Below are 21950 nucleotides of genomic sequence, written 5' to 3'. Positions count from 1 at the left end.
ATATGGTAAGTGTCATATCCGAGCCGTATCCGCTCCGTTAACACCCTAACAACATGTCAACATCAAGACCAAGAAACCAAATAAAAGGGAGAGAGTGGAACGGAGAGAGGATGAAAGAACGACGACGGAGGAGTGGCCGCGCGCGCCGAGAGTGCAGCGACGAAGAGACGGCGGCGTCAGGAAGGCGGAGGAGCTCGAGAGAAGAAATTTTTTTGGCCCCCAATTTTAGGGGCCCTGTGCGGTCGATCACCTCGCACACCCTCAGAGCCGGCCCTGCCTCTACTAAGTTGTAAATTACTAAAATTTGTGTGTACAATTCTTGGGATATTATTAGAATTTTTTAAAGGTGAGTAAAATAAGGGTAAAACACGAAAAAGAGCTTTTTTAAATAATACTAATAGATTTTCTTATATATATATATATATAATATATATATATATATATATATATATATATATATATATATATATAATATAATATATATATATATTATATATATATATATATATATATATATATATATATATATATATATATATATATTATATATATATATATATATATATTCATAATTGTTTATTTTAAGTTGTCATGAACCATGCATTTCTACCCTTTAATGAGAAGTGTATTAATAGGATTAGTAAATTAATCTTATTTGAATCAATTTATTATCATCTATAATAAGCATTATGCATGTGCTCACATGCGTGGATGTGATTTTTAGGTTTGTATATGTGATTTCTTTGTTCTATATGAGTTTCTTTTTTGGTTATGCTTATCATAGATCTCAAAATTGAATTGTACTATTTTTTCATTTTTTGTCACTTAAACTCTAATAGCTTTTGGCAAAAAACCCCCAATAACGGTTATTTGTAAAAGGAGTTATTTATAATATTCAAACATTGCGGATAGTTTTTTATGATTTTGAAATTTTAGGGTCTGCATGCAATTTTTAGATTTTTAAGAGGGTTTTTTGCAATTTTAACTTTTCACGAAGTTGTTTAGTTTTTAGAATTTTAAGGGTGTTTTTTGTAATTTTTATATTTTTTAAGAATTTGTTTGTAATTTTCAGATTAAATTTTCATGGAGTTGTCTACAATATCTGGAATTTAAAGAGGTTGTTTGTAATTTTCATATTTTTCAACAGGTCATTTGTTATTTCATATTTAATTGGGTTATTTGTAACTTTTATATTTTCAATGTTTTTTTTTGTAATTTTATGGGTTAATATGCAAATAGGTATGATTTGAGTAGTATACTTGGCTATGAGAAATTTGTTCATCAAAGCATAATTATGGGGTAACATTGTTATGTGGGTTAACTGCAAAACATCTAAAAATTTTAGAGGTTTTTTGAGATTTACAAACTTATCTAGGATTTCAAAAAGTTTTGAGGCTTAGTACCAAGCGAGTAAACTTGTTGAAGGTTTAGTGAAATTTAAGTTTTAAAAAATTTAAGAAGGGCCCATGACAATCTTTTGATAAGTAAGACTAATGATAGAATATCAGTCTTTTTTTATAATTATTAAAGAAAGGATTGTTACTTGCATATTTAATGAATTTAAAAAATTATAGGGGCTTAGTAATAAAACACCCAAACTTGGTGGAGATTTGGTAAAATTTAGTCTTTAAAAAATTAGGAACGGACACATTGTAAGTTTTTTTAGATGTAAGGCTAATATTAAACCACTAATCTCTTCTAAGTAAAAGAAAAGAGAATTAAAAATATGATATTAGATGTAATTTTATATATCGGTAGTTATGATTTGATTATGATTGCTAAATATTTGATTATAATTAGAATTTATGGATATATTTAATTTGATGAGGATTCTTAGATGAATATAAGACTAGATGTCCATGTGCCACCTTCCGATAAGACGTGTTTACTTGCCTATTTTTCCACTTGACACATGTCAATTGTTTATGCATTTAAGAGTACCGCCAATTTCTCTCTACATATCATACTTCTTTTAAAAGCACGAGTTCGGAAAAAACTTTTAGTAGACAAAAATATCCTTAGGATTTATATACTAATATATTAAGTAAGATTAAGTTTATAAATTGATGAATTCTTACTGCATATACATAGTATAAAAATAAGTGTACAAAACAATGTTCACAATCTAAAGGTTGGAGAAACCATGTAAGTTGGTCTACATAAAAGAGGGTCTACATAAAAGAGCAAACTCAATAGCTCGGCCCAGCCCATTTGAATAAAAGCCCTACATAAAAAGTTTTCAAAGACCAAATCTTCTCACGGCAAGGAAAAAAGTCATTAGCCAATCCTCTTTATGGAGTAATTACTTTCAAAGTTTAATTATATTGTTATTATTTAAATAAAACTCTATACACCATTGTTATCCTCTCACATACATCACATATCAATATATATAAGCCAAGAAATTACAATAATTTTCGTAGCACTTTCATCTCCTTCAACAGGTATGTCGACTTTGTTATTTCCTTCTTATTAGATTGGATTAGATTATTTTAAAGCAATTAATTATATTGTATGTTTGATCTTTTTTTCATATCAAGAAATATTAATAATTTTCATAGCACTTTCATCTACTTTCTTCTTATTACATTAGATTATTATAAAGCAATTAATTATATTATATGTTTGATCTTTTTTTAGTTCAAGGAATTGCTACAATTTTTAATTTTCACAGCACTTTCATCCTCTTCAACAGGTATATGTCAGTGTTATTTTCTTCTTATTAGATTAAATTAGATCGTTTAAAATTTTTGAATTATTCTCGTGAGATAAAATCCATCGATGGGTAATTTTGCGGAACATGCTAGCCACATCTTGGTGTTTATGCAAATGAGTTGTGTAGATCTTATATATGCATAATGTAAATATATCATAAGCTACACACATAGAGAAAAGTTCATTTTTTTAATGATTATTAATTTATCTTCTTCTAAAAGCCCGTGTGTGTGTGTGTGTAAGAAGTACGTTTATGCTTAAATTCTGCGATAGATCAATTAATATTTTTTTGAGAGCAAAACTTTAAACTTTTTTGTGTAAACGACAAGTGACGAAGTTTGAATTTTTTTTTGCTCAAAAATATTTTAGTTAACATCGAAAAGACATTCAAATTCCTGGTGAACTTAGATGAGAAGACAAAAAATGAACGAGGCGAAGGAAATATAGTAGCACAATAAATCCAACTCCAATGATAATATTTTTCGTACATTTTATATTATAATTTAATTTTTGAGTAAAATTAGGAATTTTCATGCAAAATTTGAGTAAAATTAGGAATTTTCATGCAAAATTTTTAGTATTTTTGTATGCTTATGTGATTGCTTTTATTATATAAAATTATACTATACTATAGTTACCATTAATCTTTAGATCTTGTCTTTTTATTTTTTAAGTCTATCAAATAATGTAGTCTCATATCTCACACACAAACACACACACATATGTATGTATGTATATATGTATATATAAATATAGACGTGCGCGCGCCCACACACGCACACATATATATATGAAAAAAATGGGTATGCTTGGTACCAAGTACAAAAAGTTGTACTTGGTAGTGAGGTGGCATAATCCCCTCCATGCACTCCTCAACTCATGTGAATGTGGTCCCCCATTTGAATGAGTGGAGGGATTGTGTCACCTCACTACCAAGCACAAAATTTGTGCTTGGTACCAAGTATATATATATATATATACCCTATAGTTTTGATGATGATTTGTCAAACAATTTATCGCTAATATATTCTCTAGTTTTGTGTTTATGTTTCTCTTTACAGGTATTTCAACACACAACAATCAAGCGTTAAAGATTCAAGTTCTTATGTGTGGAGTTACCTAGGTATAGAAGTAGTTTTCTTATATATATTGTATGTTTATATGTAAGCTCAATATATGTACACTTAACACGATTTTTGACGTTTTCTATCACATAAATGATTTTTCATCAAATGTCATTACAATATCTTTTATCTTATGTTTAGAGCTCATTCATACTTTATTATATACACATAATATATGCATGAGATATATTTACATGTTTATGAGTCATATCAAAATTTTCATATTCGTAAAATACAGGTTTTACGAACACTTTTCAAAAACAGTGTGTTTTTGCAAACAAAAATTATTTTTCCAAAAATTCCTTTTCTAACATGTTTATTTTGTCATTTAGAAACTTTCCCCAAAGTTTTATTATTTTTAAAATTGATTTGCTATTTTTAAAGTTTTTTCAAAACTGGCCAAAAACAGGTTTTTCAGACTGTGTCAGTTTGCGGTCGACCGCCATGTTCAATTTTCTTAGCATGGATTTTATATGCCCGCGGTCGATCGTGACGGTCGACCGTGATCCAACCAGAGAGTTTCGCGGTCGACCGCCAGCCTTAAAACCCTATACTCAGGATTTTTGTGCCTCGCGGTCGACCGCGAGATTTCCACGGTCAACCGCCGATTTAATCATTGGTTTTTAATGGCTATTTTCACAACGGCTATCTGGGGGCTTTTTAGTCTTTTCAAGTTGGTTTTTGGCTGATATTTGAGAGGGTATAAATACCTCATTGCTGCTTTCTTTTACCTATCTAAGTTTTGTGTTTAACAAAATATTAAGTGTGTTTAAAAGAGCTGTTTAAACTGATTTCATTGGTCTGTTTCAAGAGAAGTTTTCCTACAACAAGAAGTAGCTTTCAAATCCTATTGGGATCATCATCTACTGTTCTTCTTGTTTGAGAAGTTTTCTAAACTCTTATATAGCTTACTATTTCATTTTCATTTCATTAGCTATATTTATTGAGTTGTATTATTTTTCGTTCACTGTTATCACACACACAATATTGAGCTTAATATTTTTATACTATATAGTGTGGGTTGTGGGGTGTGATTTAGTGAGTGTAAGCTTCATTGTGTTCTCACTTGTTATTTGAGAACAAACCATTGTATTTACTCTTCTTTTGTGAGTATCACTTGTAATACACGTGTACACCGAGAGAAGTATGAGGCGAGAGACGGGGTCAAATCCAATAGGAGTAGCGTCGGTTGGCGAACCTAGGGAGAGGTTGCATCCGAGCACTTAAGGAGGAGGACACGGGCTAGGTTCCTACACTTAGTGTGTAAAGTGTGATTATATAGTGTTTGGTGTGTGAGAGTTTTCAGTGAACTTGTAAACCGAGTATGTAGAAGTTCCGGCTTCCAAACCGGATTATGATAGTGGAGATCTCCTCGAGGTGAGGAGCGGGGATGTAGGTCGTGGGGACCGAACCTCGTAAACATATCTTGTGTTTGTGTTTGCTTAGCGTATATTTCATTGTGTTTTTTCTTATCTTTCTTGTTCATATCCATCTTATATCATTCTTGCAAGATCAAATTGATTAACTTAATTTTAATTGGTATTTAATCAGGATTAGATTAGCATAAGACCCTAATCACCCTCCTCTAGGGTCTAACAATTGGTATCAGAACTTGGTGCTCTTTGATTTAAGGTCTAATCGTCTTGAGTTAAAGATCCAAGTTATCGTATTTGTGCTAATCTAATTTTGATTGTATTTTGCTTCTTGCATATTATCTTTATGGATATGTATGATTCATCTAGTTTAGGATATGCTATTAATATTGCTCCTCGTTTGGATATTTTTCCCTATGCTCAATGGCGTGTTAGATTCAAACTATTTGTTCAATCTAAATAATTTGATTTGTGGGAAATTATTGAGGATGGCTATGTTGTTCCTATTTCGGAAAAATCCAAATGGTGTGAGAATGATAAAAGATTGTTTAATATGAACAAGCTTTTGTTAGAATATTTGATTAATGCTTTTCACTCTTCATATTCTAACAAATTTGCTAATTTTGATAGTGCTTAGGCCTTATGGAAATGTATTGAAGCACATGAAGGGAAATTGGAGGCTATTCAACAAGCGTTGGAAAATCCCGCTTTGAGTTCTAAAGAAGCCTCATCTCCATGTACAATTCCACTAGGTGATAACCCTAGTGAGGTATGCGATAACGATGATATTATTACTTTTGATGAACTTGCTCTTGAGTTTGAAAAATTACACAATTGCTATATTGATGTAAAGAGTAAGTATGTTAATATGAAATCCACTCATGAAACACTAGCTACTAAGTTTAATTTTATTGCAAATGAAAATATAAAATTTGAGAATTGAAAATGCTAGTTTGCTTCATGAAAAACGTGATGCTATGTTAGAAGTAGATAAGTTGAAATCTATGATGAGTAATCTTGTTTATCCTACTTCTAGTAGCAATGCTTGTATGCACAATGATGAGTTGAATCAAATGAGAAAATGTATATCTACCTTAGATTCAACACTAAACACTTGTATTGCTAATAATAAAAAGCTTATGGACTTATGTGCAAAGTTTAATGTTAATTCTTCCAAGAAACCTATTCTCTATGCACATATGTATGATAAAATTCACAAATGTTCTATTTGCGGTCTTAAAGGCCATTTAGCTCAATTTTGTCATAATGCACCAAAAATTGACAAGCCTATTCATGATTGTGCATCCCATCAAGCTTCTTCATCATATACACATGTACACACACATAGTGTAGATCATAAACATGCTCATGTGTATAAATGTGATTATTATGGTCGTTTTGGTTATTTGGTCATGTTTTGTTTCGATTTGAAAAGAAATTCTCGTTTGCAAAATAATTACAAAGAAAAATCTATTTTTGCAAATGAACCACGTGCATTTCATTTCGGTCAACGTAAACCATTCAAACCTCTACATTGCACAAATTACAATCGTACGGGTCATGTTTACAATTTTTGCTTTGATCGTATCGGTGCACAAAATACGCCCAAGCGGGTTCATAACCCTAGGGCCTTGGATTTAAATGATAGGGGTCATGTCCCAAATTTTAGTGGTACCAAAATGATTTGGGTATCAAAATAATTTTTATATCATTTTTTTTGTTTTTTTTGTTTTTTTTTTGTTCGCTTTGTTTCTTGAATAATTTGGTTTTGAGTTTAAATGATAAATTTTATCTCTTATTAAGTTAAAATAAAATATTTTTTTTGTTTTAATAACATAAAAACTTTATATGTATTTATACATCTTATAAAACAATTTTATTAAGGATCAAATTAAATTTTCCTCAAATTCCAGATTTTAAAAACTATCTATGCATTTTTTCTTCTCGCGGTCGACCGCCACGATCGACCGTCAAAGTTTCTGGAGTTTGTTACGGTCGACCGCCACGGTCGACCGCAAGAGAGTTTTTTGGTTTTCTGCACTTTTTGTTATCGGGTTTTGGTTCATTTGGTTTAAATTCTTTAAACCCGCTTCTTCACCACCATTGGTTTTGATTTGATCTAATTTGGGCCGCTCCTTCTTCCTCTCTAAAGATCCGATTCTCTTCAACTTCCCTCATTCGAAATTTTCCCCAAATTTCATCGTTTTCCTCTTCACGGTCGCCCGCTGGAATTCTTCGTTCGACCGCGGATATTTTCATCTCAATTTGGGTAATCTCTCATCTCTCTCTTGTGTCCATTCTCTCTTAGGGTTTTTTTTGTCTAATCTAGGGTTTTTAATTCAAATTCTGTCTCATTTCATATCTTTTCAAAACCCTAGTTGATCATTCTGTCACCATGCCCCCTAAGAAGAGATCTAGACCTGACATTGGCCACTCATCATCTTCTGCTGCCTCCCATTATGAGGATTTTTTACTTTTCAAACCCCTAGTTAAGAAATATAGGGAGCTTTGTAAGTTAAAAATCCTACTTACTAGATATATCAAATTTGATCAATTAGCCATGTATGACACTCATACGATTTTTCATAATGTTGGGTTGGCTAGGCTGTTAGATGTGGAACGTAAAGTTCCGTATTATCCTTTTCTGGTTTATCTGTTTTATGCCAACTTATCTGTGTCATCCTCTGCTGATGGTCTTCAGACCATTAGTACATCTGTTAAAAATGTTGTCATTTCTTTTTCTGCCAACGAACTTGCGGGGATTCTTAAAATCCCGACATGTGATGTTGAGCTTATGTCTATTGAACATGATGATCCAGCTGTGAACAACCTCTTGTTTAAACCTGGTTGCACTTCTCCGATGAACAATAATTCTCTTAATCCCAATGCCAAACTTATTGCTAGAATTATTGCTCAAAATCTGATTCCTAAAACTGGTAGTTTTGATCACTTTGCTCCTGACAAGATCAATGTTGTATATGCTATTTTTGCCAAAATAAAAGTAGATTGGGCAAACGTTTTTCTCAAAAACATGGCATCTAAACATTTCAAATTTCTACCCTTTGGCTCATTCATCACCCTTATCCTTCAACACTTCGGTGTTGATCTCACACATGAACCCAAAGTTGAACCCAAGAAGGACTTTTTTGATAGAGTCTCTCTCTCTAGTATGCAACAATCAGACTCTTTATCTGCTCCCACTGTTCCATCATCTTCCCGTTCTCAATCTAGAGCTTCCTCTTCCACTTCTGATATATGTGCCCGTTTGGATCGCCTTGAGACTCAGGTCTCAACTATTCAGAGGGATGTTAGGACTATTCTTAGTTATCAGCATCAGTCTCTAGGGATTCCGGATCCATCTTCCAGTTCTGACTCTGAGGAGGGCTCTGCTGAGGGATCTGCATCTGGCTCTGGTTCAGGATCTGGCTCTGGCCATGCTTCTGATGATGATGATGGTGATTGACTTTGTTGCTTATTGGAGTTTGTTGGATTCTATGCTTTTGGTGATGTTTATGTCTATTTTGAGTTGATACTTATGTTTTATTTTGAGTTGTAATAACTCTATGTTTGTGTGGAAAACTATGTGTCTTTGTGAAACATTTGTGTATGGTTTGTAGTATTGTGGAACAAACTATGTTTGTGGAAAACTATGTAGTTTTTTTGTGTGTTTAAGTGATGATTTGTGATCTATTGTGTTAGTTTATCTTTTCTATGAACTATGTATGGTGAAAACAATTTTCATGCTTTGTTTTGTGATAATATGTTGCTAATGATGCGTTCTTTGGATTCTAAATGTGTATGGCTGTGTATAAATGATTATTGATTAGCTTCTATATATGCTCTTTAGATTGTTGACCCTATAGTTTTGATGATGATTTGTCAAACAATTTATCGCTAATATATTCTCTAGTTTTGTGTTTATGTTTCTCTTTACAGGTATTTCAACACACAACAATCAAGCGTTAAAGATTCAAGTTCTTATGTGTGGAGTTACCTAGGTATAGAAGTAGTTTTCTTATATATATTGTATGTTTATATGTAAGCTCAATATATGTACACTTAACACGATTTTTGACGTTTTCTATCACATAAATGATTTTTCATCAAATGTCGTTACAATATCTTTTATCTTATGTTTATAGCTCATTCATACTTTATTATATACACATAATATATGCATGAGATATATTTACATGTTTATGAGTCATATCAAAATTTTCATATTCGTAAAATACAGGTTTTACGAACACTTTTCAAAAACAGTGTGTTTTTGCAAACGAAAATTATTTTTCCAAAAAATCCTTTTCTAACATGTTTATTTTATCATTTAGAAACTTTTCCCAAAGTTTTATTATTTTTAAAATTGATTTGCTATTTTTAAAGTTTTTTCAAAACTGGCCAAAAACAGGTTTTTCAGACTGTGTCAGTTTGCGGTCGACCGCCATGTTCAATTTTCTTAGCATGGATTTTATATGCCCGCGGTCGATCGTGACGGTCGACCGTGATCCAACCAGAGAGTTTCGCGGTCGACCGCCAGCCTTAAAACCCTATACTCAGGATTTTTGTGCCTCGCGGGCGACCGCCGTAATCATTAGTTTTTAACGGCTATTTTCACAACGGCTCTCTGGGGGCTTTTTAGTCTTTTCAAGTTGGTTTTTGGCTGATATTTGAGAGGGTATAAATACCTCATTGCTGCTCTCTTTTACCTATCTAAGTTTTGTATTTAACAAAATATTAAGTGTGTTTAAAAGAGCTGTTTAAACTGATTTCATCAGTCTGTTTCAAGAGAAGTTTTCCTACAACAAGAAGTAGCTTTCAAATCCTATTGGGATTATCGTCTACTGTTCTTCTTGTTTGAGAAGTTTTCTAAACTTTTATATAGCTTACTATTTCATTTTTATTTCATTAGCTATATTTATTGAGTTGTATTATTTTTCATTCACTGTTATCACACACATAATATTGGGCTTAATATTTTCATACTATATAGTGTGAGTTGTGGGGTGTGATTTAGTGAGTGTAAGCTTCATTGTGTTCTCACTTGTTATTTGAGAACAAATCATTGTATTTAATCTTCTTTTGTGAGTATCACTTGTAATACACTTGTACACCGAGAGAAGTGTGAGGCGAGAGACGGGGTCGAATCCAATAGGAGTAGCATCGGTTGGCGAACCTAGGGAGAGGTTGCATCCGAGCACTTGAGGAGGAGGACACGGGCTAGGTTCCTACACTTAGTGTGTAAAGTGTGATTGCATAGTGTTTGGTGTGTGAGAGTTTTCGGTGAACTTGTAAACCGAGTGTGTAGAAGTTCCGGCTTCCAAACTGGATTGTGATAGTGGAGATCTCCTCAAGGTGAGGAGCGGGGACGTAGGTCGTGGGGACCGAACCTCGTAAACATATCTTGTGTTTGTGTTTGCTTAGCGTATATTTCATTTGTGCTTTTTCTTATCTTTCTTGTTCATATCCATCTTATATCATTCTTGCAAGATCAAATTGATTAACTTAATTTTAATTGGTATTTAATCGGGATTAGATTAGCATAAGACCCTAATCAACCCCCCTCTAGGGTCTAACACATAATTCCCTCCACTCATTCAAATGGTTGCATATCCCCATGCACTCCTCAACCAATGTGAATGTGGTCCCCCGTTTGAATGAGTGAAGGGGATTGTGTTACCTTACTATCAAGCACAAAATTTGTGCTTGGTACCAAGCATACCCATATTTCTCACACTCTCTCTATACACACACACACGTGTGTGTTTGTTGTACTTCTTTTTTTGTTGCCTTGATTGTTTATTATAAAACATGAGCTTATAATGTTCAAATGTGTTGTGCAATTCTATTTTCAATGCAATAAGAAATGTGGTTTCTTTATTGTTATAACTATAGTTCATAATAAAATTGTTATTCACGTTTGACTCCATATTATAGCTTGGAATTAGTAGAGGTTGGAATATGACATGTAGTATCAATTTAACTTATTTTCTTTTACTATTTTACTTGAAGATATTATTATATCAATTGATATCATTTTCCTAGAGAATCAATTAAGATGTCACAGTTAAGTATACTAATCCCAGTTTAACACAAAAATCCATTACATCAATTTTTTAATAATGTTTAAATAAAATTTATAGCAAATCTAATAATCTAATTTTACACATTTGAACTCAAAATGAATCTGACTTATTTATAGTAATGAAATAAATAAAAAGTAAAATATTTTAATATTTAACTACGTGCATTGCACCTGCATAAGAACTAGTAAAAATAAATGAGGGATATAAAACTAACTCTAATTAATCTATTTTGATCATTTTAGCAAGTTAATTCATAATTTTTATTTTTATTTAATTTGAAATCACTAACTTTTCTGGGGAGGTCAAAGGATCTACCAGAAGTCCTCATTTCTCATGTTTTGCCTTCCACCCAAAATATTGTAAAATTGGATAAAATGGACGCTACTGGAAATCTAAATCTAGACCAAGCAAATGTACCACATTCTCCAGAAATTAGAACAGATAACATATCCTGTAACATGTAAAGTTTATACAATGCGGTAACTTATAAACGAGAAAGATAAAGATTCTCCTTATATACCATTAAAAAAAATATCATACAACATTTAAGAATATATTTTCCGGAGAAAAATGTAAAATTCAAGAGCCCAAAAATTCGTTTTAACATGTTATAGTAACTTAAATTTCTGTGGTTGTACACCGTTTCCGTCCTGCGCTGAGGTTTGTAAATGCACCTTTCTCAAGCTCCACTGAGGTCAGCTCCCTCTATACAACTGCATATCTGGCCCTTTCCGTCCAGCCTCTGAGAACTCATCAGGCACTGGCACATTCAGCTCAGAACAAACCAACTGAACTATTCTCCTTGCAACATTACCCATTGACATTTTATTCACAGTTACCGCAAGCGAAAAATCATGCTCTACATCACAAAATCCAGTAGAACCACCGACTCCTGAATGTCCAAAGCTCGTAAGCTTATCATTGTCCGACCTGAATCTCCTAAACCCTAACCCGAAGTACCCATCCTGAAGTGTCAAAGTACTATAATCACCTACCCCCATGAATGCATCACGTATCTTTGGGTTATTGAACATCCTTCTCGCCTTATTACCACCAGTACCGCCGTTGGCATCTTCAGTACGAATTTCAACAAGACTGTAACTAGGGTCACTAGGGTTTGCTTTCATCGAACTCTTAGTACCTCTTTTCTTTTTCTGGGGTTTAAGAGGAGGGAGCTTGGGTATGTGGGTGTGGCTACCGAGAGGAGGTTTGGAGAGATTGGAGTGTGGAGGAGGAATAATGCCTCCATTGGCGAGAGCAGCATAGTAGCGTGCAAGTGCACGGGCTGTCAAGTGTCCGTTGGCAGCGGGAATTATGGCTCTGCGGATGTTGAGGGTGTTGAAGAGGACAGGGAGGCTGGTGGCCATTTGTAGTATGTCTCCTTGCTTGAGGCTGTCGGGTAAGTCAGGCCTTGAGTTCATTTCCATGAATTTGTCGAGTTCAGAAATGTCAATTGTGAGTGTTGCCAGACGAGTTTCCACACCTGATGAAATATCCGGAATTTAGCGCTACAGTGTATAATAAATTAATAATCATTGCATAGTAATTAATAATCAACCGAGAATGATAGCAGTTGTAGGACAGTAGTTAAAATTAGCAACTACATGGGCATTAATTCAGCTTGCACAGTCACTTATCTCCTCTCAGACAATCTTGCCTGGCCAATTGGACGTTCAGAGAGTTTCTACATGTTGTGTGCATTTTTATTTATCAAATCAGTAGGTGGCATAGACCGGCAGTGGCGTAGTCAGGAATTGGAGCTCAGGGGGCACTTTTGATTATTCTCTTAAAAGAAGACTAAAACAATTATATCAATAATCGTATCTGATAATTATTATTATTTTTCTTGAGAGAAGAATAAGCACTCAAACTTCAGAACCACAATCAAATATCATATACTCCTCTGTTAAATAAAGGTTCAAAACTCATGGAAGTTCTTGGACAATTTGGTAGAGATTAAGCAACCTTTTGATCTCTGATGCTCGAATTTTGATTTGATTTTGATTTTCTTATCAAGAATTTATCCCTGCCCTATGACAAAGTATAAATAATAGTGACACTAATTATAAAATTTTCTCACATTAATTGAAACTGAATTAGAATCTATTGAAAAAAATTGTGAACAAAATTAGGTAATCTTTATTAAATATTGTAATATAATAGACTATGTATTAGATATTCTTTTAAGTATTTTAGAATCAAAAAGCTAAATACAAAGAAGAGACTAGGACTTAGAACCACAATGTGCTAATTCCAAAGTATTATCTAACAGAAAAAATTTCTTGTCTTCAGTCTCTCCTGGCCTGTTAATTTTCCAACCGGGTATTATTTTTGTTTGTTTCTTTTGGGACTCAGCCAAATATCAACATTTAAATAAATAAAACAATATTGGTTTTGTACATGATCCCAAATCATACTTTTGTTCGTTTCCTTTGACTTCTAACTACTCAACCGCAAAGCATGAGAACTTATTTTATTTTGTAAACCTAAGGTATGAGAACTATTTCATGTGGGCCCCACCCACATATATATAGGCAGCCAATGTAAGACTTTTTTATTTTCTTTTTGGTGCTCCCCCACCCCCTCTGGCTCCGTCGTTGTAGACTGGTCATGTCAACTCCAGAACTATCAAGGTGCACATGTTTTTGCCCAGACTAGTTTTATAATAATATAGCATGAAATGTTCGATAATTCCTCATTAATTATCAAGCTTTACCTAATGTGAGAGTTTTACTCATCATGCTCATAAATAAACACACCAGATCAAACAGATGTATTACATTTTTCGTGCGACACCTTCAGTCGTGTGACATGTTTTTAAGTGTTACTGAATCCCTGATGATTTGTCAAGCTAACATATCATTGTGCTATAAGGTTGAGAGATATTATGAATCATACAACTACGTATAGCCTTTTTCCACCTTATGCAATACCGATATATAATGTCTCTATGCGCATAAATACTTACCTGGTTTGATCTGGCTATGTAATTAGATGATATTAAGACCATGGGTTACTAAAAAAGATACTAAGACCGTGGTACACACCTGGAGGAATGCCAATGTATAGCTCTCCGTCAATGTTGAGAGGATGAACTATAGCTTCTTCTAGTACTTCTTGAAATTTCTTTCCTGATGCATGCTGTTTCAAGAACAAAGGTGTCAGCATACCAAAACAACCAACGATACATAAGGAATCCTAAAAATATAATTAGGAATTCAAAATTATTCTTGCAATGTCTGAATTTTTTTTTTTTTGAAGTTTGGGAAGATTACATTAGATGCAACAACAACTGAAGCAATCATAGCAAAGTATTATTTTGAATGAGCCAATATAGAGCAAATGAAATATAATATAATAGTTACAGGCAGTTGAAAAACCTGGTCGGTGCTACAATTCAGCTAAAGGAACAAACTTACCTCTATAACTCCACCACAAAGCCAACCAAAAGATAAGTAATGATATAGTTGCTGGGAACCCGGTTCTGTATCAGGAGTTAACGTAGCAATGTGCTTTAGAGCTTTTTCCCAGTCACATATTACCAAGGGATCACTCCTCAAAAGATCACCCATTGCATTTTGCAGACCGGATGTATGATTAAGGACTTGATGAACCTAAGAAAGAAGGGGGAAATGGGGATAAAAATGGTATTCGATAGTTAAAGAAGGATATACAGTTCCATATATAGAGTTATGATATGACATGTTTTTAATACCTTTATGACATCTTTCCCATTGGTTCCAAACTCAGGCCAAATATTAGCAATAGTTTCCTGAAACTTGAGTTTCCTGTAAGAAAATTCATCCCAATAAAATATGCTCAACTTTTATGGCAATATGAGCCAGTAATCATGTTTGTTAAGAAACTAACGTAAAGTTCATTTATGCTAATGGAAAGCAAACTTTGCATCTTATGTTGGCCAAATACAATGTACATTATGCCTGCGGTATTATGAATGGGGACTCAATCCCATACACCCAAGGTGTCCAGACATTATGCATATGAACTATAGCAATAGAAATACAGATATATAAAACCAAGCATGTTATTCTTCCCTAGACTACATCTTAACTTCCATCATATTACCTTCAGTATATCATAAAGATTATCCCTTTCAATAAAAAAAAATATTTGCAAGTTTTCCTCCTCTTTAAGTCTTTTCACCAACTACCTCAGAGAAAAGCCAAGGAAAAAAAAAGCTTAAAACTGTATTCTTACAGACCATATGCATATGAACTATAGCAATAGAAATACAGATATAAAAACCCAATCATGTTATTCTTTCCTAGATTACATTTTAACTTCCATCATACTACCTTCAGTATATCAATAATATCATATAGATCATCCCTTTTTATATATATATATATATATATATATATATATATATATATATATATGCAAAGTTTTCCACCAACTCCTCAGATAAAAGCCAAGGAAAAAAAATGAGTTAAAACTATTTTCTTACAGACATACTATTTCTTGAAAATAATTGATCATTAATTCACAATTGTTCTCATTCATTCCTTCATTTCAAAAGTAAACCTCGCATCTTCAAGCTGCTATTTAGTATTTTTTTAACCAAAAGAAAACTGTCAGACTTCTACTTCAGAACTATCCCTATCATCCACATCATACCTGCAAATATAAACACATCCTTTTATAATCATTACCAATTTAAATGTATTAAAATCATAAAAAGAGAGAGCTACTTGTATCCTTAGCACAGTAACATTTTTCTGAAGTCTCTTAGGTATATCATGTATTTGGTTGCTCCATTTGGTTCTCTAAGGCACACACTTTTCTATTAACATCCCCATCACCACGTCAAAACATATCTGGTTTCCTAACATCCCTAACAGTGAGCAAACTACTTATATACCTGGGTCAGCTAGGCATACATGTTCTTCACTATGTCCTACATTTATTAGATGTAGTTTAATAGTTTATACGCACTTAATGCATACCTACAAGGCCAAATAAGGGATGTAAGTGGATTACTCAAAATTAGTATGTGACCTTGATGGTTGCATCCAACTACATGTTAAACTCATTTCAATTGTAAAACTTATAATAAAGGGGAAGGCATGTAAGCTCAAAGCCTGTCAGCTAACCAATTTATAAAAAACCTTAAGTATTCGTTTGCGGGCCAATGAGAAATCAACATTTCATCTCATGTTGGACTTTGAGCGACATGGAAAGGCCTTGAAAGATGATTTGCTTGGTAATATAGTGTAAAAATTGGGGGTAATCAATATATTTTTAAATTGCCAATTTGAGGTTTAAATTGCAGGAGATAGCCACAAAGGGTAAACACCAAGCAGAGCAATTGAAAAAAGAAAAGGGAGAGAAGAAAGATGTGGTGATGCTATAAAGCTGTGGAGAGGAGAGATGCGGTGATTGTATAAAGCTATACTTATATATATAGCCATGAAAGCACTCTTACAGAGTGTTAACTCCACATTAATATCTAATCGAACAGGATTAAGATCTAATCAAACAGAATCCTGAAAATACTACAATTGCAATATGTACATACACTCACAAAAATGATGGTGACCTGACATAGCTGTTGTGCATAACCATGCTAACCTCATAGAGTTCACAAATGATCCCCAAACAGAATGACAGGACTATGCAAAGATTATTTATCTATGAGGGTTGTTCTTTTTTTTTAATTAGATTGACAGTTGGGACCATCTGAGCCCCCCTACATACCATTATGTCATTGCCCATAGTGTAATTCTCCAGAACACCTACTCCGGCAGGTAATATATTGAATAAAATAACAAAAGCAAATGTAAACAAAACTGAAGATATCCAAATACATGCACAAAGATGTGCCTGAATAAAGTGTGGACAACGACAACAACAACAACAACGCAGATTTATCATCTTGGTGATATCAAGTTGTTAAATAATGGAAATATATATTGCAGTACCTTACCCCTTATCAACGAGCCAATGTACCATTCCTGCAGTAACCCCTTTAGTTACTGAAAAAACTGGGAATAAAGTATCAGGTTGGACAGGCCGAGGATCATATCTCCCTAGAACGCCAGCAGAAGTATCTATAATGACATGCCCATCTTTGTACGCGCACACCTAATGGAAGGAAAAACCATATGAACCATATGTGAGTCATGTAAAGCATCCAACTGTACTTTTTATATCTACTAATTTACCCGACACTTCCTGGAGCATCTTTGTCACTTTAGAGCATTTACTTGTTAATATTGTCTTAGAAATTAATGTATATAAAATAGCCCTTAGTTGACGACATAATGAGTTGCTCTTTTACATTTACAAACTTTAATGTGGTGAACCATTTATTATCTACTAGACAAGGAATCAAAATGGGTAGCCTGCTTGTCCGGTACTTCTTAAGCTTAGAAAATACCCCTCAAATTCTTGATAGACAGAATCTAATGAAAATGTTATGTATATATAGCTCAATGGCCACACAATGTAGATATCAACATCTTAAGATTATTATATGCTTACTAATTGAATATTACAAAGCATTCCTGTACTTTCATATTTCATATTTATTGTCACCCTAATCGAGTTAAATAACTAAAATCACAAAAGACTGCTTTATTTGAATCTTTTTCAGTAGCATGTATATCATATAATTGAGAATGAAATCATCAAATTAGAATCTTCGGGATAGTAGAGTACTTGATGTTATGTTACATAGCAATGCTTTTCTCTTCCTTAGGCTTACTACAACATATAAGCTAACTTAGATTTATGTACTTGGATTCTTCATCTAATCATTAAAACTCAACTTCATTTGACTATCCTTTGTCAAGTACTTAATATGCTGGCCAGCTCTAGAAAATACATTGATGTAAATTCTTTATGATGCCGTGTTGAAAGCCAGGCTAAAAAGTAAATATTTTTGAAGTAACTGACAAGTAATCTGTTGCTTTGTTACATGTTAATATAGGGGTTTCATGCAGAACAATACCAGAATAAACTGGATCCATTCAGGTTTTCACCTGCTGAGTTCTCCCTTGTTACTTGACCAAAAATCACGACTGCAGTTCCTTGCTTTTGCTTTAAGTAGCAACAGAACTCATTTAAACTAATTTAGTTCACTTCAGATAAATTAACATAACATCTTTTAAAGAACAATAGTTAACATAAAAAGCGATCAAGAACTATTTATAATCAAAGGAATAGTGATTTACCAAAGAGGTGAAAAGTTCAAGTTTGTGAAATGACAAGACAAGCTTAGATAGTTTATTTGCTCTGTGAGGCACTAACAAGCAACCTGTCATATTAACTAAGATAGCAATAGATCATTATTCGCAGGCTAATAATTGGTTATGCGAGAAAATCCAAAGCCGCCTCATGTAGAAGACAAAAGAAATGGTTTTACACATGGAAGACAACAGATGGACTCTAATCAGGTGGAACCACTAAACTGGAGTTATACACCTTAAAAGACTTAAACTAAGACATTTCCTTCCTATCTGAAAACTTAGTTTCTGTTTCAGACCTCCTTATTTAGATTATTTCCACTAGGTTCTTCAGGTTCGGGACTTCCTAATTGGGTCAGTTTTGGTGCATTCTTATGCAGACATACACAAACTTACATGGACATATGCATATGAAAGTTTTAATTAGGAATTCATTTGTGAGAACTTCTATGAGAAATACATAATGGATCATCTCATAGATGATCTGCATCATTCATCATATTCAAGGTCCAAATCAGTGTAGCATAAAAGAGCAAGGGCCATCAAAACTTCCTCTGTCTTCATAGTTGGTTGCAGAAAGCATGTTACTTCAGCATAGAAAAATACTAGTTGTTGATGCATGGGAAAAAGTATGCATAAACAAGCACGCACCGCACGCGCACACACAGAGGAAGGGAGGGAGGGAGGGAGGGATCTTTGACTCCTTAATGAACAGGAATGGATGACTCTGAACATAAGTGAAGACAACAATAGGTATACTTGAAGTTGCTTATAGTAACCAGAACTGAATGCGACTTAAACCCAACACGTTCCAAGCCTAAGTAAGAGAACAGGTACGAAGACATCATAACCATGGCCTGATCTGACGCTGTCTTTATGCTTTGAAAGTTTGAGAATTAAGTGAAATGTTCCATGTTACAGACATCATATCTGTGGCCATGCTCCCTGGTCAATATATAAGTAAAGCCAGCAGCTGCATGCTGGGCTACTACAGAGAACAATGGGGGTCTAACCAGCATGACTTGTCAAAATACGGTTAGATTTATAGACAGGGCTAGATCTCTTTCTTCCTTGTAGGTAATTAGAAAACCAAATGACAATATGGCCAATTAGATGGTCTCTTTAATACTTCAGCGTGTTGAAGGTAGGAATTGACTTCCTAATATTGACAGTAAAAATATGAGACTTGCTTCGGCACAACATTCTGAGGTACCAGTAAGAAATAGAGAAGGATGTATAATCAATAGGAGACTAAGTGCACTGTGTATGACAGTATACAAATCAAACTTATCATGAGTAAATAATGGAAATAGCATCACAGAAATTCATAATATAAAACAGTTTTCATGAGTTAAAAGGCATAGCAAAGCAATCAATCATAAAAAAAAATTCCGACCCACCTGTATTCCAAGAATTTTCTCATTTCCAATCTCAACAAGGAGCTGTCTCAACTTTGCCTCCACATCAGAGTGAATTGGTGTATCATAAATCCATTGTGTGTTCATAGCTGGCCCAGAACTCAAGCTTCTAATATAAACAAAATCCAAATAAAAGTCTAGGAGAAGTAAGAATGTATTATATCAAGATAGACCAATGAGATGAACTCAGTGATATTAAACAAATATAATCAACAGGTGGAGACACAGACCCTAGTAGAGCAGATTCAGCAAACGGCCGCATGATGTCCAAGTACACTATCCGAACATTCATAATAGATGAAAGCCCTGAAAAAGGCAAGGATCGTACCAACATAACTATAGGCTCTATGTTACGTATTTAAAGGAATACAGAGACGGAAAACGAACCTCGAAGGAGATTTAATACCCTCATAAAAATTACAGCATCACCTGGGAATGCATCAACCTGGAAAGACAGTTATGTGTATTTGTAACTTGAACAAATCTGAAAGAAAATGACACAACATAAAGCATAGGAAGTTTGAAGAATTTGTACATACAGGGTTAAAGCGTTGGACTTCCTTCTTATTTAGATTCGTCTTCTCTTGGAGGGCCTTCAAATTCTTTTCTCTTTGATCTGTCAAAGATTTCATGTTTTCCTTCAAGGAAGAATACAAATGGTTAACTTTCAAATGTTGGTTACAATATGTGAATAATAGTCTGAAAGGGGAGGGAAAAGATTAGGATCAGAACTAGATCAGAAAGCATGCTTACAAGTGCTTCAGTTGCTGGCGTGGAGGTGCGAAAGAACACAGTTGTGACATCCATAACTTGCTCCGGCATGTCAACGCGTAACTTGAGTCCCATCTCTTCAAAGGAAGACAATAGAGCAACATGGTTTCCCTGCCATGGCATGTATACAGTGTTAAAAAAGTTCCAAACTTCATGCTGAAAATTTTAGCCCAAGAAACTTCTTTTTGTTTCACAAATTTTTGTGATTTTATAGAATTTTGGAAGCACTCAACTACATATTCCCTAACAAATATTGCTGCAACAAACAATAACCAATGCATTTAACTTTACATGATACATAATGTCGGGGACCTCCTGGGTGAACTAAAACATCAGTTTTCTCGTACCAACGCTTAACACAATGTCCATTCCTCCTAGATGAATTAAACCTTCATATTTCTCTTTCTATTGAGGGCATGATACAATGCCCATGTTCACACCATAAAGCAAAAGAAAGAATAAAGATCAGAAAAAGGTTATTGAGACCAGAAAAAAAAACCTAGATAAAAAGGACAAAGACCTCTAATAGTGTAGAATGCATGCACTATTGCATAATCTGCAAGCCAAGAATTCAAGCAAGAAAATCCATTCTTTTCGAAAATTACCAGCATGACTTTCAGGCACACTCAGATTCTCATATGTTCTGCTTTGCAACCCTAAGCTTTGACAAATGTGGTAAATACGATAAATTTCATTAAGAAAAAGTTAAATGATCACCAAGGAAAAATACATCAAGATTAAATGTACTATCACCTAACCAGACATTTCTTTAGGTCTAACTTACAAGCCTCATCCATATTGGAAATTCTAATGAGGGATGCATCACAAGGGGAAAGGGGGGGCTTGGCAATGGCAAGCAACACTCTTATTTACTTCCATTGATTATCAGAATTCCGAGACAATTACTGTCAATTCTACTGGTGGAAAGAAAAATATCGGTCGACATATAAGGGAAAAATTAGTCAAAAAACTGCATAATAAGGTTCTGGTAGAGCACATACATCTTATAGTCGCATTACACAAACTCTAAATCTAGTATAAACTTCACATTTTCCTCTATAAACAGGGGTAATTGGGTCATCTTATTTAGAACACGCACATGAACACACACGAGAACAAACACTCAAACATGCGTGAATGCACGCACAATACAGAAACACAAAACACAACATGTACACACAAGCAACACACAGCACAAGCATGCATACAAATAGAAAGAGAGAGGGAAGGGGTAGGGGCGGGGGCGGGGGAGGCGGGG

The 21950-nt window shown here is 33.9% G+C and overlaps 1 protein-coding gene across 5 annotated transcripts in view; it reads right to left on the bottom strand.

The window, feature by feature from the left end:
• The window catches only part of LOC109840344, a 14555-nt gene continuing 4349 nt past the window's right edge, over nucleotides 11745–21950 (bottom strand). For 4 of the 5 annotated variants that reach the window (XM_020408948.1, XM_020408947.1, XM_020408949.1 and 1 more), the window contains 10 exons: nucleotides 20675–20803; nucleotides 20461–20559; nucleotides 20309–20366; nucleotides 20152–20227; nucleotides 19904–20030; nucleotides 17243–17400; nucleotides 15011–15083; nucleotides 14715–14909; nucleotides 14343–14436; nucleotides 11745–12778 (listed from right to left, as the gene is read on the bottom strand). In XM_020408948.1, coding sequence (XP_020264537.1) covers nucleotides 11991–12778; nucleotides 14343–14436; nucleotides 14715–14909; nucleotides 15011–15083; nucleotides 17243–17400; nucleotides 19904–20030; nucleotides 20152–20227; nucleotides 20309–20366; nucleotides 20461–20559; nucleotides 20675–20803 — 1797 coding nt within the window. In that variant the 3' untranslated portion in view covers nucleotides 11745–11990. The remainder of the gene's footprint in view (nucleotides 12779–14342; nucleotides 14437–14714; nucleotides 14910–15010; nucleotides 15084–17242; nucleotides 17401–19903; nucleotides 20031–20151; nucleotides 20228–20308; nucleotides 20367–20460; nucleotides 20560–20674; nucleotides 20804–21950) is intronic. The other variant, XM_020408950.1, reaches the window with a different exon arrangement.

This window comes from Asparagus officinalis, chromosome 5 (assembly GCF_001876935.1).
Source record: "Asparagus officinalis chromosome 5, Aspof.V1, whole genome shotgun sequence".
Taxonomy (NCBI): Eukaryota; Viridiplantae; Streptophyta; class Magnoliopsida; order Asparagales; family Asparagaceae; genus Asparagus; species Asparagus officinalis.
This window is presented reverse-complemented; position numbering and strand designations above follow the sequence as displayed.